Source organism: Syngnathus typhle, linkage group LG13 (assembly GCF_033458585.1).
Source record: "Syngnathus typhle isolate RoL2023-S1 ecotype Sweden linkage group LG13, RoL_Styp_1.0, whole genome shotgun sequence".
In the NCBI taxonomy this organism is placed as follows: Eukaryota; Metazoa; Chordata; class Actinopteri; order Syngnathiformes; family Syngnathidae; genus Syngnathus; species Syngnathus typhle.
Genome location: NC_083750.1, coordinates 10,778,814 through 10,801,973, shown reverse-complemented (window position 1 = coordinate 10,801,973; position 23,160 = coordinate 10,778,814). Strand labels below are relative to the sequence as shown.

Here is a 23,160-nt window from a genome sequence, read left to right as displayed (position 1 = left end):
ACGTTCCGCTGAAAGGCTTTCTCTTGGCTGGCGGTGAAAGCCGAGCGTGCTTTGATTTTTCACAGTGGCTCGCCGCTCTTTACAAATGCGCACACCCGAGGCCGACAAGCACGTGCATGCTCACGCCTGCCATAATAATGCACACGAGTGTGTGCCAACGGAAGGAACAAATGAATCGGCACGTTTGCATTGTCACTCGCCGCTGTAGCTATCCGGAAGAGCGCCCCAGAAAGTGGACGACTGGATAGAAAAATGGTCGGGAACCCTACTTCAGTACCGCCTCATCCAAAATGTTAAAAATAGCACAGACAACACAAATCATTCATGATTCATTGCAAGACTTCCTAACTGGAATACAATTTGGAAGCATCTAGCACACGCAGCAGCAAAGAGTTGCGGGATCGCTCGAATGTATTTATCCAGCCTTAAGAAATTCTGTTTGAAGTCTTGGGTGAGGCAAAATGAGGTGCGCTATTTGCTTGGCACCAGCAGGGGCACTGTAGCTTCAATTTGTTGAACGTCAGATGCAGCCAATGGTATACAATAATTACCCGGATTATTGAACAGTCGTTTCTTGTTTGTTTTATTTATAGTTGTAACCTGTTTGTAAGTATATGTTATATTTTGAGCTTCTATGCAAATGTATATAAATATATTTTACTTGATGACAAGGCGGATTCAATCACATAGGCTGACACCGGTGACGGCAATAAAAGTCAAGTTCAGTTCTCCACAATATGTTGGGCCCGAAAATATTTTGGAGGGATTTAATTGGCGAAATGGATTACGGCCACTTGATTTTAAAAAAGGACGGTGACAGAACGCCGGGTGTGCAAAGGAGGACACCATGTCCGGGGAAGACACACACGTACCCAGAAAAACCTTCAAACCACATCATTAGTTCTCCCGGCCCCCTTGTCAGAGTATTTTTAGCAGCATTCATCCATCAACAGGTCAATGACACACACTGCCAATGGCAGCCTTCCTTTTTGCGGGCTAGCATCGGGAGGCCGTTTTCTCGCCATAAGGGGGCGCTTTGCAAACTCCACTTTGGGGACATTACAACAGTTCATTCAACTCAAATTAAATTGTATATCAAATCAAAACGCATTTGAATGGAATGAATTGGTCAGCTTTAGAGATCGTACCAATTGAAATGCGAAAGGACAACCTATTTGCACGCCACATCTGTATTGACGTGCAGCAAACATGACTAATATGCGCCAAGCCGAGCCAAAGTGGCAGTCTGGCGTGGGCGGCGCTCCCCCTCCACGCGACGTATTCTCCGGCGAGGGTGGGAAAGTGAGTGGCAGAGTGGCGGGCAGGCGCGGTGGGCTGAGCGTTGTTTACCTGTCAGCTGGCATTGATTAATCTTGTGTTCGGTGAGATCGCTCAGCGACTCGAACACCTGCCGGCAGCTGTCGCAGCTGTGCGGCGCCGGCTCCTCGTCCTCCTCCTCTCCCTCCTCGACTTCCTCGGGAGAGAGCAGCCTCTTCTTCCTCAGACGCCCGCTCTCCGCGTCCTCCGACGCCCTCTCGGGGGCGCACTCTGGATCTGGAGAGCCACGGGAAATGACACAGTCAGAGAGGAAGGGAAAAGAAAAACGGGTGACTCACCAACATCCTTTGGGCGGCAATAAACTAGCTTTGGGTTTAATAAAAAATATAAAAAAATAAAAAAAACAATAATAAAAAGTTTAATAAAAATGCAGGTTCACTTTGGACCTCTGTAACTCAACCACTTGCGCCATTGCAAAATTGTGCGGCAGGTGAAAGACACACACACTCACACACACACACTTCTGTTATTAGAAATGGTTTTATGCCGCGTTTGCCCTGCTTCACCCAAGCAAAACTTCAGTATATGAAAGCAGACTGATGGGAATAAGTGGAGTTAATAAATTGTGGACTACAGCTTTTGGCTGGACTGGACTGGACCAAAAAAAAAAAAAAAATCAAATAAATAGCAGGATGTACTGTAGTTGTGGACTGCAATAGTCAGGAGACAAAACATATTAAGGAGACATCGCAGGCCACAACAGTGGCGATACACACAAACGTCTGAGCGTGTGTGTGTTCCACTGCCGGCATGACACACTTCCCTAAATTATTCAGCCTGGCTCGCAGGCAGCAGCGGGTCACGCACATCAATATCCTTCAATCCATCTCCGCGTTTGTCTCTGGCCGGCGTCGTGCAACCGGAAAGCGGGAACGATGACCACCGACGTGCCGCTTTTTAATCACAACAACAAGAAGCCGAAAAGCTCACGCGGGCCGACGTGCGCTTTATGAGCGAGCGGCGAGCTGCGCTTTTTGCCCCTCCCCTGTTGTGAGCAATGCACTTCATAATAAAGCTGATTAAAAAGCCGGCCGCACTTACATTCGCGGCCACCCTGGCTGAGACCCCATGGGGCAAAGGATCTGGTGCACTAGACTGGCAGCCATTTTAAAGCTCCATCATGCACGCCTGGACTCCAAGTTCTGTTTTTTTTTTAGTATGATAAGGTACCAATTGTCTAAAGTGGTGCGCAAAAGAGGAAAAGATACTTTGATTATGCAATAATTTATTAATTACTAATATATGTATATTATAATTATAAAATATTATAATATTTTAGATAAACAAAAAACTGAATATTAAAAAAAAAAGTCCAAATGAAATCAAAAGTAACTACAATGAGTCCTTGAAGGGTCAAGCGGTAATGTAAACATAAAACAGCCTACAATTGAGCAATCATGGGCATAGGTGCTGCTGTTTTGGCTAGCAACTGAGTTCTTAATACTTTGAAGTGCATTTGTTATGCCACACGACTCACCGAGGCCACACAGTCTTCCCCCCCCCCCCTCTACTGCCACCCCAGCAAACCTCCCCAACTCAAAGTATTGATGCCACATCACACCCTTCATTGTCCTTCTCTCCTGCAGACTGAACATGCCCTCTAAAAATATCAGCCCGGTGGTCCCTGGTGGGAGCATGCAGAAGAGAGCGGAAGGTGTTTCATGAAAATGAAAATCCCAACTCAATCCTCACAGACGCACGCGAGCGAGCGAGCGAGCGAGCCTTTGTCGCTGTGGGGGCCAAACGGTGCACAATATAGACCTCAGCTACTGACACCGAATGACAATAGGCACTTGAAAGTCAACTCTTTTTCGAGCATATGCCTGTGAAATTTATTTTATTTACCTCAAATGCTGTTTAGAATGCTTAATTTCTCTAATGATATTGCTAAATCTCTTCTATTTCACTACTAGAGTCGGCCTTATTATTAGTTAGCCTACTTAATGGCCAAATGATTGCACTGATCATCATTTTAGTATGGGGCAAGGTTTGTAAATTTTAAACAGCAATGTTAGCGTGACATGAAACAAGGTGAGAAAGTTCCTGACTGGCCCATTAATCAGACAATTAAAGAAGAAAAACTGTGGCTCACTCTGGCAATGGCGGGGAATGCATTCTCATTGTAAGCGAGTGACAAGCTTGTGTCAGCAACATTATTTACATAAAGGTAAAGTGTAAAAATACCAAATTTCACGCAAGTGCCCAACAGTAGGGTTAGCACCAATGCTATTGCTAACACAACATCAGAGGTGGTTCACCAAAGAGCACAGCCCACAAAGATTAAAAGTCACTCATATTTTTTTTTTTTTTATCTTTAGCAATCCCATAATAAGCAGAACTGTCATTTCTGATGCAATGATGAATGCAACATGTTGGAGGTGGCAGGGGCAGATAGGACATCTGCTGAGGAGAGGAGGGAAGAGGGGAGGGGCCAGCCGGCCGGCCGGCGCTTGACACGGCAAGGTCACGTCCAAGCCTGGGATTACAGAGCCACGTCAATACTTGAGGTTCCTGCGCCCGTGGGCCTTTACAGTAATCTATCAGATCAGGACATCTTCTCACAGCCTCTGAGGGCCGGACAGCAGATCAATAGCGTCGCGCGCAACCGCTACCTGACGATCTCGCAACTCAATCTCGGGAACCGTTTTGCAACATCCCTGCAAAAAAAAATTCTTAATGAAGGGGATGGAATGAAAATTGGATGGAAGCATTTATTCCTCCCTTTCACTACCTGTCTCAGTATGAGCGGGCCACCATAACAGAGGGGAGGCAGGGAGGGGGATCCCCTGCCAGGGACCCTGTGCTCCCTGGTGGAGCTAATGGAGCGCAGAGGAGAATATCAGTTCAAGGCTTATAAATATTTAAGTGCAGAAATATTCAATAATATAAAGGGTGGGGGTGTCCAGGGGACTCTTGGAGGCGTAGGATGAAACTTGTGGCGTGATAAATGTCACCAGAACGCCACTAGAGAGTCTATCATATGATGGATGTCTTCAGTTTAGGGTGGCGAAGATCAGGGCTACGACGCTACATTTGAATTTTGGGGAAAGTTTTTTTTTTTTTTGCAGGTGGTAGTTGATGCAAAAGAAAACGCAGCGGTTTCAAGCCGAGCTGGCTCCGTCAAGGCTTTTGAGCTTCTTTGTGCACCCGTTGGAAACATAATTACCCGCTCAAGCGGCTCTCCTTATTTCCCCATCGCTTCCCGGAGATCATGATCCTCTGATGCCCCACCCTTGCTTCCTCATCACCACCACCCCCTCCTCCAAAACCACCCCCAAGTTCAAATTAAGAATTTATTTTAACCAGCGAGCGGCTTCTGTCGACACATGTCGGTAGGCCTGATCAAAGGTGAGTGCGCTCCTTTATCAGAGTGGGGGGGTGGGGGGGGGGGGGGCTGTCAGGAATAGGAGGACATTAAGATTGAATAACCTTCACATGCTTGGCAGCACCTCATTACTTAAATATCTAAAAACTTGGGTACTATCTATACGCACATACAGTACATCCACATGTACAGTAGGTCACACTTGCTAGCTCCACGCATTGTTAACCGCTATTAATAATTAAGTGAGGATTTAATGCATACGTCTAATTCTGTGTTTGGGATCCCTGAGAAATTCTTCTTGGGAAAAAAATAGGAGATGAATCATCGAGATGAAGATTGGCAAAGCCACGAGTCCTTTTTTGAGACACGACGACGCCATTTTTTCCCAGAAACGGGAGAAGGAAAAGGGACGGAAGCGGGAAGAAAGAGCGTCGGGCATGTGGTTTGGATTACACTCAGCCTCGCAGTAGCGTCTTGAGCCTGGCTCGGTCGGGCTGGCGACCAAAAAGCCTCATTAAGTCTCGCCGTTTGCTCTTTATGATGTCTTTCTGTCTTTTGTTGCCGTTTGGCTGAGCCTCCTGTCAAAGATGAATGAGAAACAGGAAGCGGGGGGCCTGCTGACCGCTCATGGGGGTAGCTGCGATTAAACCCGAAGCTTGTCGGGGGGGGGGGGTTAATGGAGATTGTGGCCGCGTCCATCAAAATGGCAAGCTGGCCTGTCACCAAGCAGTCTTAGGGCCATTCTTGAAATGAAAATAATTATGTCACCAGGTAAAGGTCGGAATGTTATGGAGCGATGTTTTAAAAAGCAAGTTCCAATATTTGTAGAGAATAAAGTTGGAATATTAGGAGAATAATGGGATAATATTTTAAAGTTGCTAGAATAAGAAAAAGAAAATCTCACATTTGAATGAAGTAGTGAGGATAAGTCGAATATTGGGAGAAAAATAAAATATCTGTGGTTATACGGTAAATGTTGTTTTGATTATGAGCATGAAAATAACATTCCCAGAAACACACTTTCGGAAAAAAAGTTGAAGTTGCTGGAGTAAGATGAAAAAAGGCATTTGGTATAAGAATAAAGTCATGCTATTATGAGAAAACTTAAAAAAAATCTCCAAAAATACTACAAGAAAAAATATTCACAGTGGTAATAGCAGGATTTTTTTTTCTTCTTACTTGAGTGAAGTCAATATTATGGGAATAACACACTCAGCAGCAATGCAGGTTACTCAATAAAAGCCTCAACAACAGGAAACGCGTTTCTTCATCAACTCAACAAACACACACACACACACACATACGCAGACACATGATCCACTTTCCAGACAAAAATGATGAAATATGAAATGGAGCATTACCGCTCGGAATGGCGGCGTGCCCGGGACTGTGCTGCTGCTGCTCCTCTGTCACATTGTCTTCTACTGCCACAAACCCAGAAAGAGAGAAAGAGGGGGAGGGAGGGGGAGAAATAGTCAGGCAAAGATATGCTTAATAGTGCAAAAACAACTTTGACACACTGAGATTTCCCTCTTTTTTTTGTTTTTTTAATTTGGCACTGAAATCATAGGGAGCCGGACAAAATAAAAAAAACCCTGCCGGGATATTTGAACTGCTTTCGGCGGATTGGCGATCCACACGAGGCTTGTTTACGACTTTTAGTGGCAGCAAGGCAAGCAACCACCACGTAAATAACATTCATGAATAAAAGACGGCTCCAGTGAAAGCTGCTTCGCTGAGAAGGTTCGTGCATCAGGCGGCGACTTGAAAATGGATGTGCCAAAACAAGCAGCACTTAAGTCCAGAATCCGAAATAGGGACCAGCACTCCAGACCACAACATGGCCACTCCTCAGTGAGACTTTTTCTCATCCAGACCACCCCCCACAAAAAAAAATTCTAGCTACGTCCCTGCCTAGCGCGAAGCAACTCGGATGGCTTTTAGGCAACGACGGCAAGAACGAGACCAAAAAAAAATCCGGCTTTAACAATGTGAGGTTTCCAAGCGGTGTGTCAAGTAGGAGCAGTGAAATGGATTTTAACAGCGGGGAGAACAAAAGCGTCTCCCACCTGTTCCATGTAAAATGAAGGCCTCGCTGACGGCTTCTCATGCGTCTGCGTTCCACCCGTGAAGTTGAATTGCATTCTCCATTATGTATTTTCCAGCCTTTCATTTCCGCCAGCTCGGAGTGAAGGGGGAGTGTGACAGGACCTCCCGGCAGGGGAGTGCCATTGACTGCCGACGCAGGCTTTTAAAAGCGCTGCAAAATATCCTGTACTTTGCATAATTAAGACGAGATCCTATGGCGGCAGAAGCCTTTCGACTCAGGGGAGCGCCAGTCACGTGCGAGCGGGGAGTCCAAGCGCCGTGAAAAATGAAGAGGAAAAGTTTGGCTGTCGCAAATGAGGATTGCAGGAGCCGAGCACGGCAGAAAAAAGAACGAGGGAAAGGTCAACGTTAACAGGAAGAATGTACTTCTAAAAAACATGACACAATATTGCAAGTATAATGTAAGAAGTAGCAAGAAAAAACCTTACAATGGTGAAATTGTGAATTAAGGAGAATAATGTTGTCAAATTACAAGTACAAAAAGTTTTAAGAAAAGTTTTAGAAAAACAAAAATAACTACGGCAAAGTTGCAATATGGCGAGAATTTTGTTTAAATTTAACAATGTCAAGATAAAGGATAGTATGGGAAGGAAGATGCTATATTATGCAGGATTTTTTTTTTTTAGAAACAATAATAAACCCATTATGAGACTAAAGTTGCAATATTATGAGAAAATATGATTACAACTGAAATAGTCCAAATATTGAGATCATTTCTGCGTTCAGCATTTTTTTGAAAATGCAACATTTCTCGACATTACAACAAAACCAGAATTTTAGAGGAATGAAGTCGCAATTTGGACCCGAGCGATTCATTGCTCGACCGATTTAATTGGGCAATATTGCTCATTTAATATTGAATAGATTATATATAAGATTACAACATTTTTCTTCTCGCGTCAAGACTTCTTTCCCGTAACTTTACTATGAAGTCCCAGAGACTCCAATTTACATCCAGCCACATCCGATTATTTTGTTGAACCTTTTGAAAAACTGCCCATGACCACTCTAATTGTAAATGTTGCCCAACGCCGCATACGGCAAACAAATCAAGACCTCGGCTATTAATTAGCGGCGTCATTTAATGCAAAGAGGCGCGGTCGGACAGCACGGAGGGACGTCCCCCGGCGCCGCCGCAGAAGGCGGAATCAGCCGAGGCGCTCCCGCCGGAGCGGGCCTCGGTGACTGACGCCCTGAGAGTTTAATGAGTTTCTCCGCCGCCGTCGAGCTCCTCGCGCCTGAGATCATTTAAATGGGGCCAGGGATGGGGGGTCCTAATAAATCCCCCGTGGTTCCATCAGAGATTGGTGGCAGCGGTTTCTCTTTTTGTTTTGATTACCATCCCTGTTGGTGAGATGAGGGAGTTCGGGCAGAAAATGTTCTTTTATGATACCATAAGAAGCCCTGGCGGTCAGGGAATGATTTGTCGCCCGCTGGAAGCATATTAAAAGTTTGCTCATTATGACAACTTTGAGAAGAATTCTGCACGTCTCTAAATCGTCCGGTATCAGCGCGGGAACGTTTTGGGTTTGGTTAAGCGCACCTGGCTTGTGATCCTGATGTTTCGACTTGAGCTCATTGTGTCAATGGAGCTTAAACGGCTTGAAATTTTAAGATTGAAATCTTATATATTTAAAAACACCCAACCAAATCATGTCATGTCAGAAAACAGATAGCTTAATGCTAACATATAATGCAAAAGGCCATTGACATGCCAACGCAAATGAGCAAAGATGTTAGCAAAGACAAATATACGATACGAAATATTATCTCGTACCGACACGGGACGGATGTGACGTGCGTTCGTGCAACGGCACAATCAGTGCTATCAGTTAATTAATGTTTGACATTACTTGGAAAAAAAAAAAGCATTTGTTGATACAATACCAAACCCACACGGGACCGCTCTCCTTTGATTATCAAAGTGCAAAGCGGGGTAAAACGAACAAACAAAAAAAAAAACCACCTAATCCCACAACAAGTGTTGCAACATTAAAGGCCACTAATTAACCGAGCAAGCAAATACCGAACACACACACACACACACGGGAATGAATGGAGGCTGTCATTTTACCGTGAGTGACAATCCCCTCGACGGAATGTTTCCCTTTTTGGGGATGAGTTAATTGCGTGCAGACAAAGCTACACAAATGATCCATTTATTGACTCTTAATCGGCATTTATTTGAAGAATTTGTAAGAAATGACAATAAAAATTCCACAATACATTTCAACAAGGTTGATTAGCTGCGGATTTTCCGATACCTCGTGATTATAAAATGTTATGTAACTCATTCTCCCTAGCATGAAGAAAAAAAATGACTTAAAGAATTAAGAAAGTTCAAATCTTTTGCACAAGTGTCGATACAAAAATGAGGTATGAGCAACAGGTCAGAAGTTGCAACCCGGAATACATCCCCCTTCGATTTTATCCTATCCACTTGTTGCTTAGAAATCTCCAAGCTGCTCCGACGTACGGTCCACAAAGTTCAGCAAACAAACCAATTATGTCGATTCACGTGGACAAATTCACCTTGCCGTCCAAACAAGGCAAATCCATTCGCAGCGAATGGCCGCCGATGAGCATTTTGTGCAGATTACGTCGAGCTTGCTTTTCCAATAACCTTGCAGCTTTTGTATCCCCGATTCAGCCGTCTTTTTGTGCACGCGTGTCTTTGTGGATACGCGTGACTCATCCGCTTGGTTACAAGGCGTCCGGACGATACGGTGGCAAGCACAATGGCGCTGTAATCCGCCCTGACTGACCGCGAAGGAGATGCTCGCCACGGGGACTACAACTCAATTTAGCTGGGGGTGCGCAGGTCAACCCTCTTCAATTAGGCCCGGGAGGAGGCGGGTGGAGGACACGCACACATGACTAACTTTCTTAATGAGCATTATTTGAACTGATGATTAGTGTCATAAATAATTTGCAATGGAGCAGCATGTTAATCACGTTGCATAATGTCTGTAATCCTTCATTTATATATAGAAGGGAGGATTCATTAAGAGCGCGGCGCCATGATTGCAAATGTAGCGGCGGGCTACGCGAGTCAAGTCAGACGAGAGGGATGCAAATAAGCCGGGCGACATCTCATTTGGGTTTGCAAAAAAAAGAAAAAAAGGCAAACGCGGTGGGGATCAATCACTGTCTGGAGATCAGACCATCCATGACAACAAGACAGACGCACGCCGCGAAATAAGAGGAGATATCGGCCAGCTCCCGTGACGCACCCGTCCGGCTCGCCTCAGCCGCGTGTCAAGCGCGCTGACAGCCGTGCTAATGGGATTTTTTTCCCCCTCTTCTCCTTTAAACCAACGGCTCCATCATAATTTCCTTAATGATAATCCTAACCATATTTTTGTGTCACATTAGAAAGGTGTTAATGGGTGTTATGCCACGGTCCATTAACGGCCCGCAAGACGGCACGGCACGTTCTGAGGCAACCGCCATGGAAATAGAGCTCAAGTAGGCCTTCAAATGCTAATGCTAATGCAACGCTCTTGCACAGTGTCAACATTGCAAAAAGGGGCAAGGACTAAATGCTCCTTCATAGGATGTAGCTCCATTTAGGGGGAGGGGCTAAAAGACTAAGATAAGTGGCTACAACTTTAGAATATAAATTATTAACATCTATGGGTAATATATTAGTTGGTCGAACAAAGCAAGCAATTCAAATTTGCTGAGTTAATTGGTATCTTTAAGTTGGGGGACAACACAAGGGACAATTTGTTGAAAATCACTTGAGCAGAATCTAAAATATTTTGTTGAAGCGCCCAACTAATTTACCAGCTACCCAGTGGTAGAGTGCCCGCCCTGAGACTGGAAGGTTGTGGGTTCAAACCCCGGCCGAAGACTATAAAAATGGGACCTATTGCCTCCCCTGCTTGGCACTCAGCATAAGGGTTGGAAATGGGGCGTTAGATCACCAAATGATTCCCGAACGCGGCACGGCTACTGCTCCCCTCTCCCCCAGGGGATGGATGAAAATCACACGGGGATGGATTAAATGCAGAGGACAAATTTCACCACACCCAGATGTGTGTGTGTGTGTGTGTGACGATCATTGGGACTTTAACTTTATAACATTGTATTGAAATTTGGAGTTCCAAATCCAATCCCTCTATGAAGAGTCCAACGACTTGACGCAGCACCCCAAAGTTCACCCACGCGGAGGCTAATTGCAGCTCCTCCACAACATGAAATATTTAAAGCCGACATGACACGGCAGCGATTTCAGCGTCGCACTCAAATGCAAATGGCGCGGAAAATATATTTATATATGCGCACGGCCGATGTGGAAACTCATCTCTTCGGCCAATAAACACGTCAGCGGCGAGGGCCTTGAGAGTGCGGTCTGTGCTTCGAATGAAAACATCCACGCTGGCTGGCGCGCTTCATTCAGGAGAGCGCAGACGACGGGACGGACGACGTGGCAGTCGTCGCTCGCGCGCGGGAGATTCCAGAAAGATCTCGCGTCTGCATATACGTGCTCCCCTCGCTCCCTTTTTATTCCCCCAAGCAATAAGATTGCCCGCTTTGTCTGGCGTGCTTAATTGAAAGACGAGCTGCAATGTTGCCTGCCCTTTTTTCTTGTCTGTCTGTCCTGACGGGACCAAGAGCAGACTTGGACACCCTCAAGTAGCCAACGCTGAGGAGAGGGCCAAATGAAAGAATGCAAGGCAGCCGTGCTAGCATTAGCTCGCGCTCAAGTCTGGCTCGCCAACGTTTTGGAAGGTAACAAATTGACCTAAAATTGATGTGAAAATTAAATAAGAATGAAACCCTAACAATTGATTCCAAAACACTGATAAAACATTCAATACATGGAAAATGGAGGGAGGAAGGGCACTGACACCCCGCGGATGCGATCAATGACGTCATCGATGTATCGCTCATAAAACGCGAAATATCTGCCGATGCGACTCCGCCGATCGTATCCGAGTAGATTCATTTGTGAGACTACACGGATCAACTTAATTCGTCACAATAACGACAACGTTCCTAGGAAATCACGATGTCCTACGACTACTCGGTTCTTTTCGGAACAGACCCCAGTGGGCTACTCGTGCGGTCCATGCCACCATGACCTTTGCCCTAAAGGCATCAAAAAGTCAAACTGCAGGCAAAAATAACGAATTAGCAATCTTCCGGGCAAAAAGACATTTTCGAAAGAGCGAGAGGAGATGACGGCGCTTCCTCTCTGAACAATAGCGAGGCAGACGGAATGACAAGGAAAGTTATTGTGGACATCTGTATAAGTGTAGCCCCCCTTCCCCGAGGAGCCACACAGACAAAGAGCAGTAAATAACATCTGGCTCTCCCCTTTTTTTTAAAAAAAAATCTACGACGACCTGCTTTCTTTCGCTCGGAACAAAGACGTAAAATGTTGATTTCTCTGCGACGATGACAAAACAAACTGGCTTCATTTGCATACTGATTTGCTCCCTCTGTCTCTCGCTCGCACAGGAGTCGGAACAGATGTTTTGCATGGCACACTTGTAGCATGTAACAGGCTGCAAAAACGCACAAGTGACGAAAAACAACCAAACAAACGGCTGGAGCAGGAGGAAAAATAGGACGGCGGAGAATCGAAGACGTGCACGCACTCTCGGGGGGGGGGGGGGGGGGGGGATATTGATTGCAAATGGTGGCTGCACTACTGCAGAGCAATTCCTTTGTGATGAAGACTTCCGAGGAGGAGTGACGAGGTGGAAAAGATTCCAATGCATGATCACAAAATTGGGGACGACACAAAATTCAATGGCTGCCAGATGGATGAACCAGAGCTCAACCCCCAGCCCGCCCTTGCCAAAGTATCCATCTTTGCATGTCTGCATCTATTTCTCTGACCACACTGCCCCAAAAAACACCCCAAAAAAGTGGAATCTTCAAAGTTCTTGTCTCCAACTTTTTGCCTCAAAGATAATGGACGCACACACACGCATACGTACAAAAAGTCTCACTTTCATCCTGCTTTACTTTGCTCACGTGACTGCCGTGCACGCCATTCCTTTACTTAAAGTTGGCTGCTCCGGATGTTTGCGTCTGTATACGCACAGCCGTGCGCGCGCGCACACATGCGTGCGCACGCACGCACGCACGCTCGAACCCGCCCTCAACGAACCGGTCCAAAATGATTTTTCCATGCGCAAAAAACATATCCAGCAAGCAGGAATGCGCCCGCAGCAAAGCAACATTTCAGCTGTTGCTGGTGGTGTTATTGTTGAAAAGAAGAAGAGCAAATAAATTGTTTTGGGAGCCAGCTTACCTTTGAGGGATCTTGGCTTCGCTTGCTTGCGCCGCGACATGATCCTACACAAAACGTTGAAGTTGACAATGTGCGTAAAACGGCTCAGTGGCAAAAACGTCTCGAAATGCGCGTGGGCTCGACCGCGGCTGCCTCGCGACCATCACCGGCGCGCGACGCTAAGCGATTTATTTGGAGGAGAAGAATTTCTTGGCTTTTGTGATGAGCAGGTAGACAAGACGTGTTTTTAAAAGGTCCGATTTCCCCGGGAAAAGTGCGAGAACGTGGCTCTGGTGGTTCCGTCACGTGCTGCCATTCCCCGTGAAAATGTCACGCGTGTGCACGCTCAGGAATAAAAAACGCAATATTTGCTTTTTTTCTCGACCCCCGCCACCATCATCATCATAATCATCCGCGGTGGTGGAAAAGAGCTCTCCGGTATGAGAGTGCAAAAGAAGAAGAAAAAAAACGTGCAACAAAACAAACCACCCTTCCGTGAAAAATAAAAACGAGAAAAGGGGACTAAATAAGAGTTTTGGGGCGGGTTATCCAGCTAAGCACACAAAAAGTAGTCGCGCGTCAGAGGACTAGAGCTAATGTAGAATTAGGTGCGCGGATGTGCTCCGAGTCTACGTCTAAATTGCTCTTAAAAGGAGGATGAAGAAGCAGAGAGAAGATGGAAGCTCCCTCCTCATCACAAACCTGCAAGGTCTTGGACTGCGCTGTCGCTCCGGTAGTCCACATAATAATGGAAAATGGAAGCAAGGCCCCCAAAGCCATCAGGATGGCTCCAGAGGGGGCCCCTACCCCGCAGGGACTCGCTCTGTACGTAATCACTGAGGAAATCATTGTCAGCCTGCCTGCACTCACACACAGACAGAGAGGCATGATTAAAATCCGAGGGAGCGCTGCAAGATGTGGACGCCTGGATTCGCACCGGGCTCCGGATCCGGAGTCGCGCTCCCAGCCCCGCAAAGTGGAAAGTGGGCCTGGCGGGCTGGCTGGCTGGCTGGCGTCGCCTCTTCCTGCAGTCCGCCGGCGGACACTCCGTCCGTCGATCAGCCCGTACAGCAGACGGACTGGTCCCCCTTCTGGTGAAAGAAGAAAGACACGTTTACCTTCAGTCATGCACGCACGCGGTAAAACACGTTTCCCACCACATCAACTTTTACGACTTTTTAAAAATGCAAAATGCATGACATTGTTATTTATTCTTTTTTTTTTTTGGTGGGGTTTTCTTTTTGAAGATGGATGGATATGCAGACAGGTGATATGACGGGTAGCTACGATATGATGCAATGAGATACAGATAGAAAAAATGCGATATATAATACAATAAAAATAGACAGACAGGTACAATGTGCTGCTTTATATATGATATTATTAATATATAATATCACACGTAAATTTTGCACGGCCTCTTGTTGCTAGGCAGATTTCAATCGCGGGTACAGTCAGCTTAAGTGAATATAAAATGTGTATGATCTTTTATCGGAGCTTTCTAAGCCTTTCCTGGATTTTTTTCCTTTCATTATTTGCACAGGCAGAGTAGGGCGCCCCTCAAACAGTCTTCTGCGGTGGATGGAAATTAGCAACACCCTTTGATAGCCTTTGGTGCAGTGCAATTTGACTTAGTAAAAGCAAAACGCACACCATAAAAGTCAATAGTTAAAATTAATGATGTGACTCCATAATGAAGCTGTCTCTATTCTATAGGGTATCTCTACCTTTCAATTTAAAATTTGGAGTGCGCAGAGACTGCAACACTAAATGCTCGACGACAACAACAAAATAGAAGCGACGATCGCAAATATTTATAACAAATTTAACTTGTCATCTCACAATCTTTTTGTAGATGTAAAAATCAGAGAGAATTTGACATTCATTAATCTATCGCCCAAAAACAGCAAACTAAATAGTGGGTCGCCATCTAGTGGTCGACAGTGGTATTACACCCAACACCGTACAAAATCGTTTGGATGCCCCGAGACACCATACTGCCATTCACTGGTTAGTCTTGGTACTACAACAAACACTTGATTTAAGGGATTCTGAGTATACAGCACGGAAAATAAATCAGTAAGCACACATTTATTTATTTTTTCATCATGTGAGGGCTCGCTTACGTTTTAAACATCGGTTAAGAATCGTTTTTTGTCTTTCAGCGTTCAAGAGGGACTTGTGACCTACATACACCTACAAAGCTTTCACTTTGCATGCTCAATTTTCATCCTTTATTTAATCTGCACCCCTTGCCTCTCAAATGAGCCCCCTCCTCAATACACACACATGCACCCCACCCACACGATGCCACACAAACCAAAAGATCAATAAGACAAAGCGTGACAGGGACTGACGTGAGGCGCTTTGCTGCGTTCAAAGGCCTCACAAACTACAGTAAACTTGGTAAACACGCATATATGAAAGGACTATTTGTCGGCGCTGGGATTCTGTCAGGAGGTCTCAGCCGCCTTAACGCTTCAATCCCAACAATGCTTCCCCTCACAAAGTTCCCTCTCGCTGTCTCGACGCACTGTCAGACGGCCCTCCCAAACTTTTACCCCCCCAACACACACACACACTCTGCTCTTCAAAACACAAACAAACATCCTCCAGGGCTCTTTGCTACTTTCATTAGTGACAAAGTAACTGGGAAAAGGCTTGACTTGACTCACTTCAAGTCTCTTAAGTCACACTATACTCCCTTAACCACAAGCCCCCCACCCCTCCTTCCCACCATCACCCCACCCATGTGAGGAGGAATATTACTCATGACGCTCCAAAAACTGTCTGACTCTACTTGCCCCACAGGAATTACTTTAGAAATGTGGAGAGAGAAAAAAAAACAATCACATATGCATTTATTTCCCAGGAGGGAGATAAATGGATAACCAAAATAAATAAATGTGTTTACCCAATCTGGACTATGAAGACTTAAAAGGGATAGTGATTATTTTATATGGACACAAATGTAAATACAACTTTTTATATCTTTGCATTTCTGTGTAATGGACAAAATTTTGATTGAAAAAAACAACAACGTCCTTTTACATTGGCTTTATGTGAATTCATACTATTTTATTTGGTACTTTTCTAGCATTTTTTTTTTTTTTATGGAAATGTTATTTGGAGGGGAAGAAAATGAACAACTTACCAGTGCCTGTTGTTTGTCCTCCTTAGCTTGATTTGTAGGCATTTCATTGTTGGGGCGAGCATACACAATTATTACTAATATTAATCTTAAAACTTTATCACCGGGTCTAATCAGGTAGCTGCGTTCAAAGTGACGTGACCCAGGAAGTACAAAATTCCAAGTGGAAAGGTGACACAGGGAGACAGAAAACAGCGCCGTCTGCTGTCAGGTCAGTGCACCCGCCATATTGGATGTGGCACTTGACTGAACTTGTTCAACGACTAAACTGCACAAAGTTGATGCTATAAAGAATTTAAACAAAAATATGTGTGCGTGTGCGTGCGCGTGTGCTGGATCATTTCAGCCTCCACTCTGTCTCTCGGCAGGGTCGAGCTGCTCCGCTTCAAGAATTGTTTGGCCTCAACTGGAGGCTTTTCCGTGACCTTTTGGCCTCTTCGTACTCTGTCCATTTGGCTCCCCCCGAAAAGTACAAGATAACATGAAGAAAAATAACACCTAAAAGTCACGACTTAACTTTTAGAAGAAAGTTAAAATCGTGATGACTTGTGAAGAAAAGAATAATCACTGAAGGCTATTGAGAAGACTTTGCTTATAAATGGTGAAAAACGGCATCTTAAAAAATGCAGCCGCTCAATTACGCTTGTTAGAGGAGGGCATATACACAGACACGCATGTGCACCAAACACACATGCGCACACACGCACGCACACACTTTGACTTGCCTCATTAAAACCCATCCAGCAAGCAGAACTCTGAGATGTGAATGCCTCCCTTGAGGAGCACAACACGTTCGTTTCCAGAAAGGCGAAATATTCAACTTTTTTTTTCCCTCCCTTCCTTCTCCTCCTCACTTGCTTGTAATTACTGACGTTGCCGGAATGCATGACCCCGAGAATAAGGCCGCGTCCTACGAGAGCCCACCAGACACATCACCATCTCCGGTCCGGCTCTCCGCTGTGCGCACGCTCCCCCGTCGGAACGCCACCCACACCGGGCGCGAGTGAGGTCGAGGCGGCGCCCCCATCACCAGAAGGAGCGCCCCACGGGGACTTTACGCTCGCTCTAACGAGCCAAACTCCCGAGGCTGAGCAGAAAAGAAAAACAGCTACGATGATAAGTGACGGAGAGCGGTACAACTGAGGCCTTGTCTCGCAGAAAACTGATTAAAACAAAGAAGAAGAAAAAAAAAAAGCATTACAAGTTGGCAAGCTCGAGCCAGAGTGCAGCTTTCCAACTTTGTTCTCATACAAATTGTTAGGCAATTAAACACTGGCGCAAGTGACACTATATAGATAGAGATATATATATAGAGAGAGAGAGAGAGAGAACGAGAGAGAACGAGAGAGAGAGTCAGAATGTGTTTGATTTTACCGATTCTGCTGTATCTGTAATCTGTAATCTGGAGTGAATGGTCCTCCTGGAAAGTGACCTTCCAGTCACATATCCACAACTTCCATCTTCCCGAGCCAAGGAGCCCGCGGAGCAACTCCCAGACGGGGTCATTAGCGCAGCGGTGTCACCGGGCAGCAGATCACGGGCCAGAGAGGCGGGCGGGCGGCGAGAGAGGGGGACTCTTGGCACCGCGGTGGCTGCTGTGCGCTTTGACATTCAGGGCTGGCTGATCTATGGGGCTGGGGAGGCAGTGCCCTTGCTCTGGGTCCTAGTGAGGGGAAGGTCCTGGCAACGTTACCCTTGCTCGCTTACTTTATCATGAAACTCAGGTCACGAGACACCCGACGGGCTCGTGTCCGCGTCACGACCTGCGCTGCAGGACTGCGACATTCATTGTCCTTTTCAAGCAACGATATTTTTATTTATAAATATAGCAGATATATACGTGTTTCTATACTTATATGGAGTTAATGTAGTCTAATATACATTGTTGCTCCAGTAGCATTGATGTAAGCGAGTATTCGGACTGTAAACATGCTAACAGTAGCGTTCCTACAAAGTTAGCATAGCATCTGAAGTGCGGGACATTTTAAGTCACTCTTATCTCAATCAACGAGGTTGGGCCCCGCCACAAAGCTAGCTGCTACTTTCATGCCTGTTCAGCAACTTTTCCGACCCCTTTAGCGACTATTAAAAAAAAAAAAGTATTCATATTCACCTCCGATGGATAATCCGATTCTATGTATGCATGAGGCACGTCCCCTCACAGTGTGTCCTTTAATGTATCTCGCACACAAAACATAACCTCTTTTCTTGAGATCATTCCTAGTTAACAATATTGTTGTATTCCTCACAAGTTTCCATTAAGCATGCACAAAGACGTGCGCTTGGCACACGGCGCCATGTAACGGGATGGATTCACGGCGCGATCAAAAATCATTCTGCTGGTTTTTATGTCCTCTTCTGAAATGGCTTTGACCTCCAACTGCAAAATGGCCACCACATGCCAAGAAAGACAATCCCCCCCGGGGGGCCTTACCGCAGTCCAGCATGGTCATAAAAGACAAAAAAAAAATCCTCTTGGCAGCGTCACGTAAAGGCAACATTACCACACATGAAAAAGTTTTTCATTAGAAGATGAAAATAAGCTGTTTGCAGCAATTGTGTTTATACTATTTTGTTGTGTTATTTGTTGTAAGATGTTTTCTTTATATTATATTTAGTTTTTTTTTATCATAAAATATGTAAAAAGAAATCTTCATGATATTTGGACTCACTTCAGAGTCACCATTTCATGAATTTATTATTATTATTTTTTTATTTCTTCTCTCGATTATTTTTTTTTTTTTCAGCGTTGTGGCTGTTTAACGCGGGTTAGTTAGTGACTACTCGAGCCTCCCACTAAAAAGCTGCTGTTGAGAGTAATGAGCAATAGCGCCAATGAGAGCGGCCATCTTCTCCTCCTCAGCAGCTCCAATTTACTCCGGCACATTATCCCTGGAAAAGCGGCAGCTGTGCCGGAACGCTCGCGCGAAGGCAAGTTGGAGAACGCGGGGCCCGGAAGGATTAGGGCCGACTCTCGCTCCCGGGCGACGCCACGCGCGCATTATTCATCCCGCTCTCCTCCTCCCCCTTCCTCAGCCCTCTTCACCTTTTTCGCTCCCACCAGCCCACTGACTCGGCGGCTCCCCCGTGACTCCCCCTGACAGTTGCATAAGCCCACAGAACCTCTCTCTGGACCGCCGTGGCCGGGACGGCGTTAATTAAAAGAAAAGGTTAACACACACGAGGCTGGCAGGAGGCACGTTCCTGTGGGGGGGGCTCCCTTGGTGGAGCATCTGCTCGGTGCCCCCCCCCCCCCTCAGAGAACCCCCCCTTCAGGAAAATTGTAGGACCCGAGGACATTTGCCAGGGTGATTGCGTCCGACAGGGACATAAAGGATGACCCTCAAACTAAAGAGGCTGCAGCATGTGCTTCCACTCACCTGTCCGGCTCGGGCCTTCTTGCTTGGGAGCTGATTAGCGTGTCCCAGAGAAGGTCTCACCTCCCTAAACACCGCCCACACACAAACACACACATGCCTTCATTAAAGAGTGGGACGTGTGCCAGCTCCAAGTGTCATAAAGCAGAGGAGAAGCAGAAAGAAAGGCGAGCTTGAGAGAAGACAGCACCGGAAAAGGCGGCAATATGGAGGAAGTTGCGGGCACGCCTGCGCCGTTTGACGTACGGGATCATTAAATAATGATGAACGATCACTTCATTGGGTTGGAAAAAAATACATATTCACGCGGGGAAATTGTTGGCCTAGTTAGCCTGGTATATGCTCGCCGTTTGGCATCAGGTGGGACTTTGTGATGAATGGGTCACAAATAGCTGCGAGATTAAAGCACTGCACCCGATGAGAAAGGCAAAATGATTTTCAGAGGAAAAACTCACACTGTTGTTTCATTGAGGCGTTTGAGACACACGTACGAGGGCGACGTTTAAATACAAGTTGTGCTTGCAGGCAAAAAAATAATATCGTAAAGGAGGTATTCATAAAATAGTGGCAAAATAATCAACAATGCAGGAAACGTCAATTTATTTGAGATAAAATGTGATTTACTTGAAAGAAAATTGTGATTTACACACACATTCGATGTAATAGATTCCGACTCCTCACTTTCAAGTCATTCCTATAAACACACAGATGCTTTTTAAGACAAACGAGAGGGAGTGAAAGATTTCCCTCCCCCGGACTAAACAATCAGAGATAATTAAACATCTATCCTCAAAGAAGTGCTCCCACTGGAAGGTTGTTTAGTTTAAGGATGTTCTCAGCGGCTTGACTCACCAGGGACCCCCCCCCCCCCTCCCTTCGCCACGTAGGAAGCTTTCTACCTCTAACAAGGCTTAATGTTCAAGTAACAGAGCGCCTGATGAAGTCTGACAACAAGTTTGTCTTTCCGAGTAGAAATCAACAATATGGAGTCAACATTTGTATTTACTGCACCTCGACTTGCTGCACAAACACGACTTGCCGGCGAGTCTTGAGAGAGTCGAGAAGGAGGAGGCGGCGCTCAAAAGCCTCGGGTCCCGTGCCATGTGACCTCCTTATTGTAACGAGAGCATTTCTCCTCAAAACTCTTGACTGCTGAGGAGGGGGAGGAGGAGGAAAGGAAGGAGGGGTATTCTTCAGAGGAGCTCTTGGAAAACTCTGTGTTGAAATCCCAGATGAAGTCCTGTCAGAGGGCTGACACGGAGCATCCGGGGAGCGCTGGGGTGGAGTGGTGGTGGTGGTGGTGGTGGTGCTCCGGGTCTGGACACTGGCCTAGTTTCCCTCCGACCCTGCACCACAAAGCCCCACCTCATCTGTTCTTGACTGTCATCCTGACCTCATTGAACCAGTCTTGTGATCTTCCCCATCACTTTTGGAGGTGACGAGAAAACACAGAAGCAACAAAAGAAGATATCCGATTCAGTTTGAAACCAAGTTGACACTTTCAAACTAATTTAGCCTGTTTTTCCAATGGATGACAGAACAGTTCACTCCTGGCGCCGTCGGAGCTAGCGAAAACGGAAAAGGTCGAGATGATACCTGAAAAAAAAGGCATTCAAAGCTCTTCTGTCATGTTCATGTCACGCCGTCAAATATGTGCTTTTAGTGAAATGTCAGCACGGCGGGCGTAAATGCTGCTAGTTTGTGTCTTGTAGCTAGTTTGATGTGTCGGCAATCCCTTTGCTCGCCCAATAACTGGCTCGCCCCAACGCTTCTCTTTCATGCTGCCTCCTTTATTCTCATTCTTGGTGGGATTCCTCCAGAGGTACATGGTGTGCCTCTTAATTTCCCCTGGGAAGCGTGCGGGAAACAGACACTAGTGATTTTCCAGAGGATGAAAACATTGGAATAGGATATCTGCGGCACGTGTACTGTTGCCGGGTCAGATAAGCAGTTAAGCGGGCGGGTGCCGTAACTTGTCACGAGTCTGCGCTTTGCATGCGCTCTTAGCTTTCCTGTCTTTTGTCTTTCCAGGGAGTCAGCACATCTCCGCCGGAGAGGGAGAGAGCAAAAGAGAGAGCGGAGGGACCTCGGGGGAACCGCGTGGCCCGACGGGTTTAGTTTGTACAACCGTCACATACCTGCGAGGGAGGGGGGGTGACGCGAGCGACTGCTCCTCTGAGGAGCAAAAGTTTCTGCCATGTTTACTGTCGTGTTCTGAGGTACGGCAACATGGCTTCAAACACATCAAACGCGTCTACAGGAATACTGATATTGGGAATGCCGTGGGGAAACGCACCAAAGGCACGAGAAAAAAAAAAGAACAACACACACGCTCGTGCGTGCCCACGTTTGTGCCCCGAGCGTGCGGGAACCACACACAAATGCATCCATAATTTAAAACAAGCATGTTTTTTTTTGGTGCTAGCAAATAAACGTGAATGCTTCGAGTTAGACATCATGTTCATCGTGCAGGATTTTTATCCAGGTACGATGATGGAAGAAACTACGCAGTGACTAGATTGCATAAAAGAAACGGTCAATGTTGTAAGTCTTGTTGCCATGGAAACAATGCTAACTATTGCATGGATGGCAGTGGCAGCTCTGGCCAGTGTGATTGCCAATGTTTGTCCACGTGCCCTGCGACTGACTAGCAAGGCGTTATCGAAAATGAAGGAATGTCTGTTTTAATAATCATAAGTCGTCAAAAGATCTTCTCAAAAGTATTGACGAGGCGACCTCTCAGCATCCACGTCTGTGAAGATGGCTGCACTTGATTTACGGAGCACTGCTGATGGATTTACCGAAGGCGGCGTTGGTTTGCCGCGCCTCCGAAGGCGGGAAGACGAAGCCGTGCGTCTCCGCCTCCGGTCCCGACTCGTGGGGACGTTGGACCGGATTAGACGGCTGACAGCTGGGCCACATCTCTGGAGGCTGTTGAGGGAGGGGCAACCCCTCCACCACCACGCTCGCTGCCTGCTCGCCTGTGCACCAAGTGTCAATTTGAGCACGAAGGAAAGATGGAGCGAGCCGAGGAAGTGAGTAAGTGAGGGTCCGCTGGTGGTCCTGGGTGGGTTGATATCAGTGGTGCATGTACACCGTTAGGCATCAGGAAACACACAAAGCACTCCTCCAAGCGTGGACGTCTTGACCTCTCTCCTGGTTTGGGCTGTGATGATAATAGTGAGCGCCGCATGCTATCGGGCCGGGATATTAAACAGGCGGCTTTCCCATTAATTGTTCCACAATCAATTTTTTTCCCCTCGCCAAAATCAAAGCTTTTCAATAATGCAAAAAAATAATACTAATTCTCGCCTCGGGTGGTAACCTGTACAATTACAATCAAGGTAACGAAGCTGCTCAAAAATCAAACACTGGTTTTATTTCCATTTGGGTTGACGGGAGACGTGATTAAATGTGACTTCTCTAAGTGGTGGAATTGTTTGACGGGCTGACTTCCAACACGGACGTTAACTTCCACGTGAGACGATTTTGATTGTGGCGTGCACGACAACAGGCGAGTGTTAGTATGACAGATGTTGGGCCGGCGCCGCCGCCGCCGTATGAGAATGTTGCCTAATAGGTTCTCTTGCGTTTCCTTCGTCGTGGGGAG

General features: G+C 46.2%; 1 protein-coding gene across 4 annotated transcripts in view; it reads right to left on the bottom strand.

Annotated features, from left to right (window-relative positions):
* The window catches only part of LOC133165380 (zinc finger protein 521), a 72,465-nt gene extending 58,384 nt beyond the window's left edge, over positions 1-14,081 (bottom strand). For 3 of the 4 annotated variants that reach the window (XM_061294994.1, XM_061294995.1, XM_061294997.1), the window contains exons 1-4: positions 13,725-13,858; positions 13,044-13,087; positions 6,025-6,084; positions 1,351-1,554 (exon numbers count right to left, since the gene is read on the bottom strand). In XM_061294994.1, the coding sequence (XP_061150978.1) occupies positions 1,351-1,554; positions 6,025-6,084; positions 13,044-13,083 (304 nt within the window). In that variant the 5' untranslated portion in view covers positions 13,084-13,087; positions 13,725-13,858. Of the gene's footprint in view, positions 1-1,350; positions 1,555-6,024; positions 6,085-13,043; positions 13,088-13,724; positions 13,883-13,959 lie in introns of those variants that run through there. The other variant, XM_061294996.1, reaches the window with a different exon arrangement.
* Positions 14,082-23,160: the final 9,079 nt, after the last annotated feature.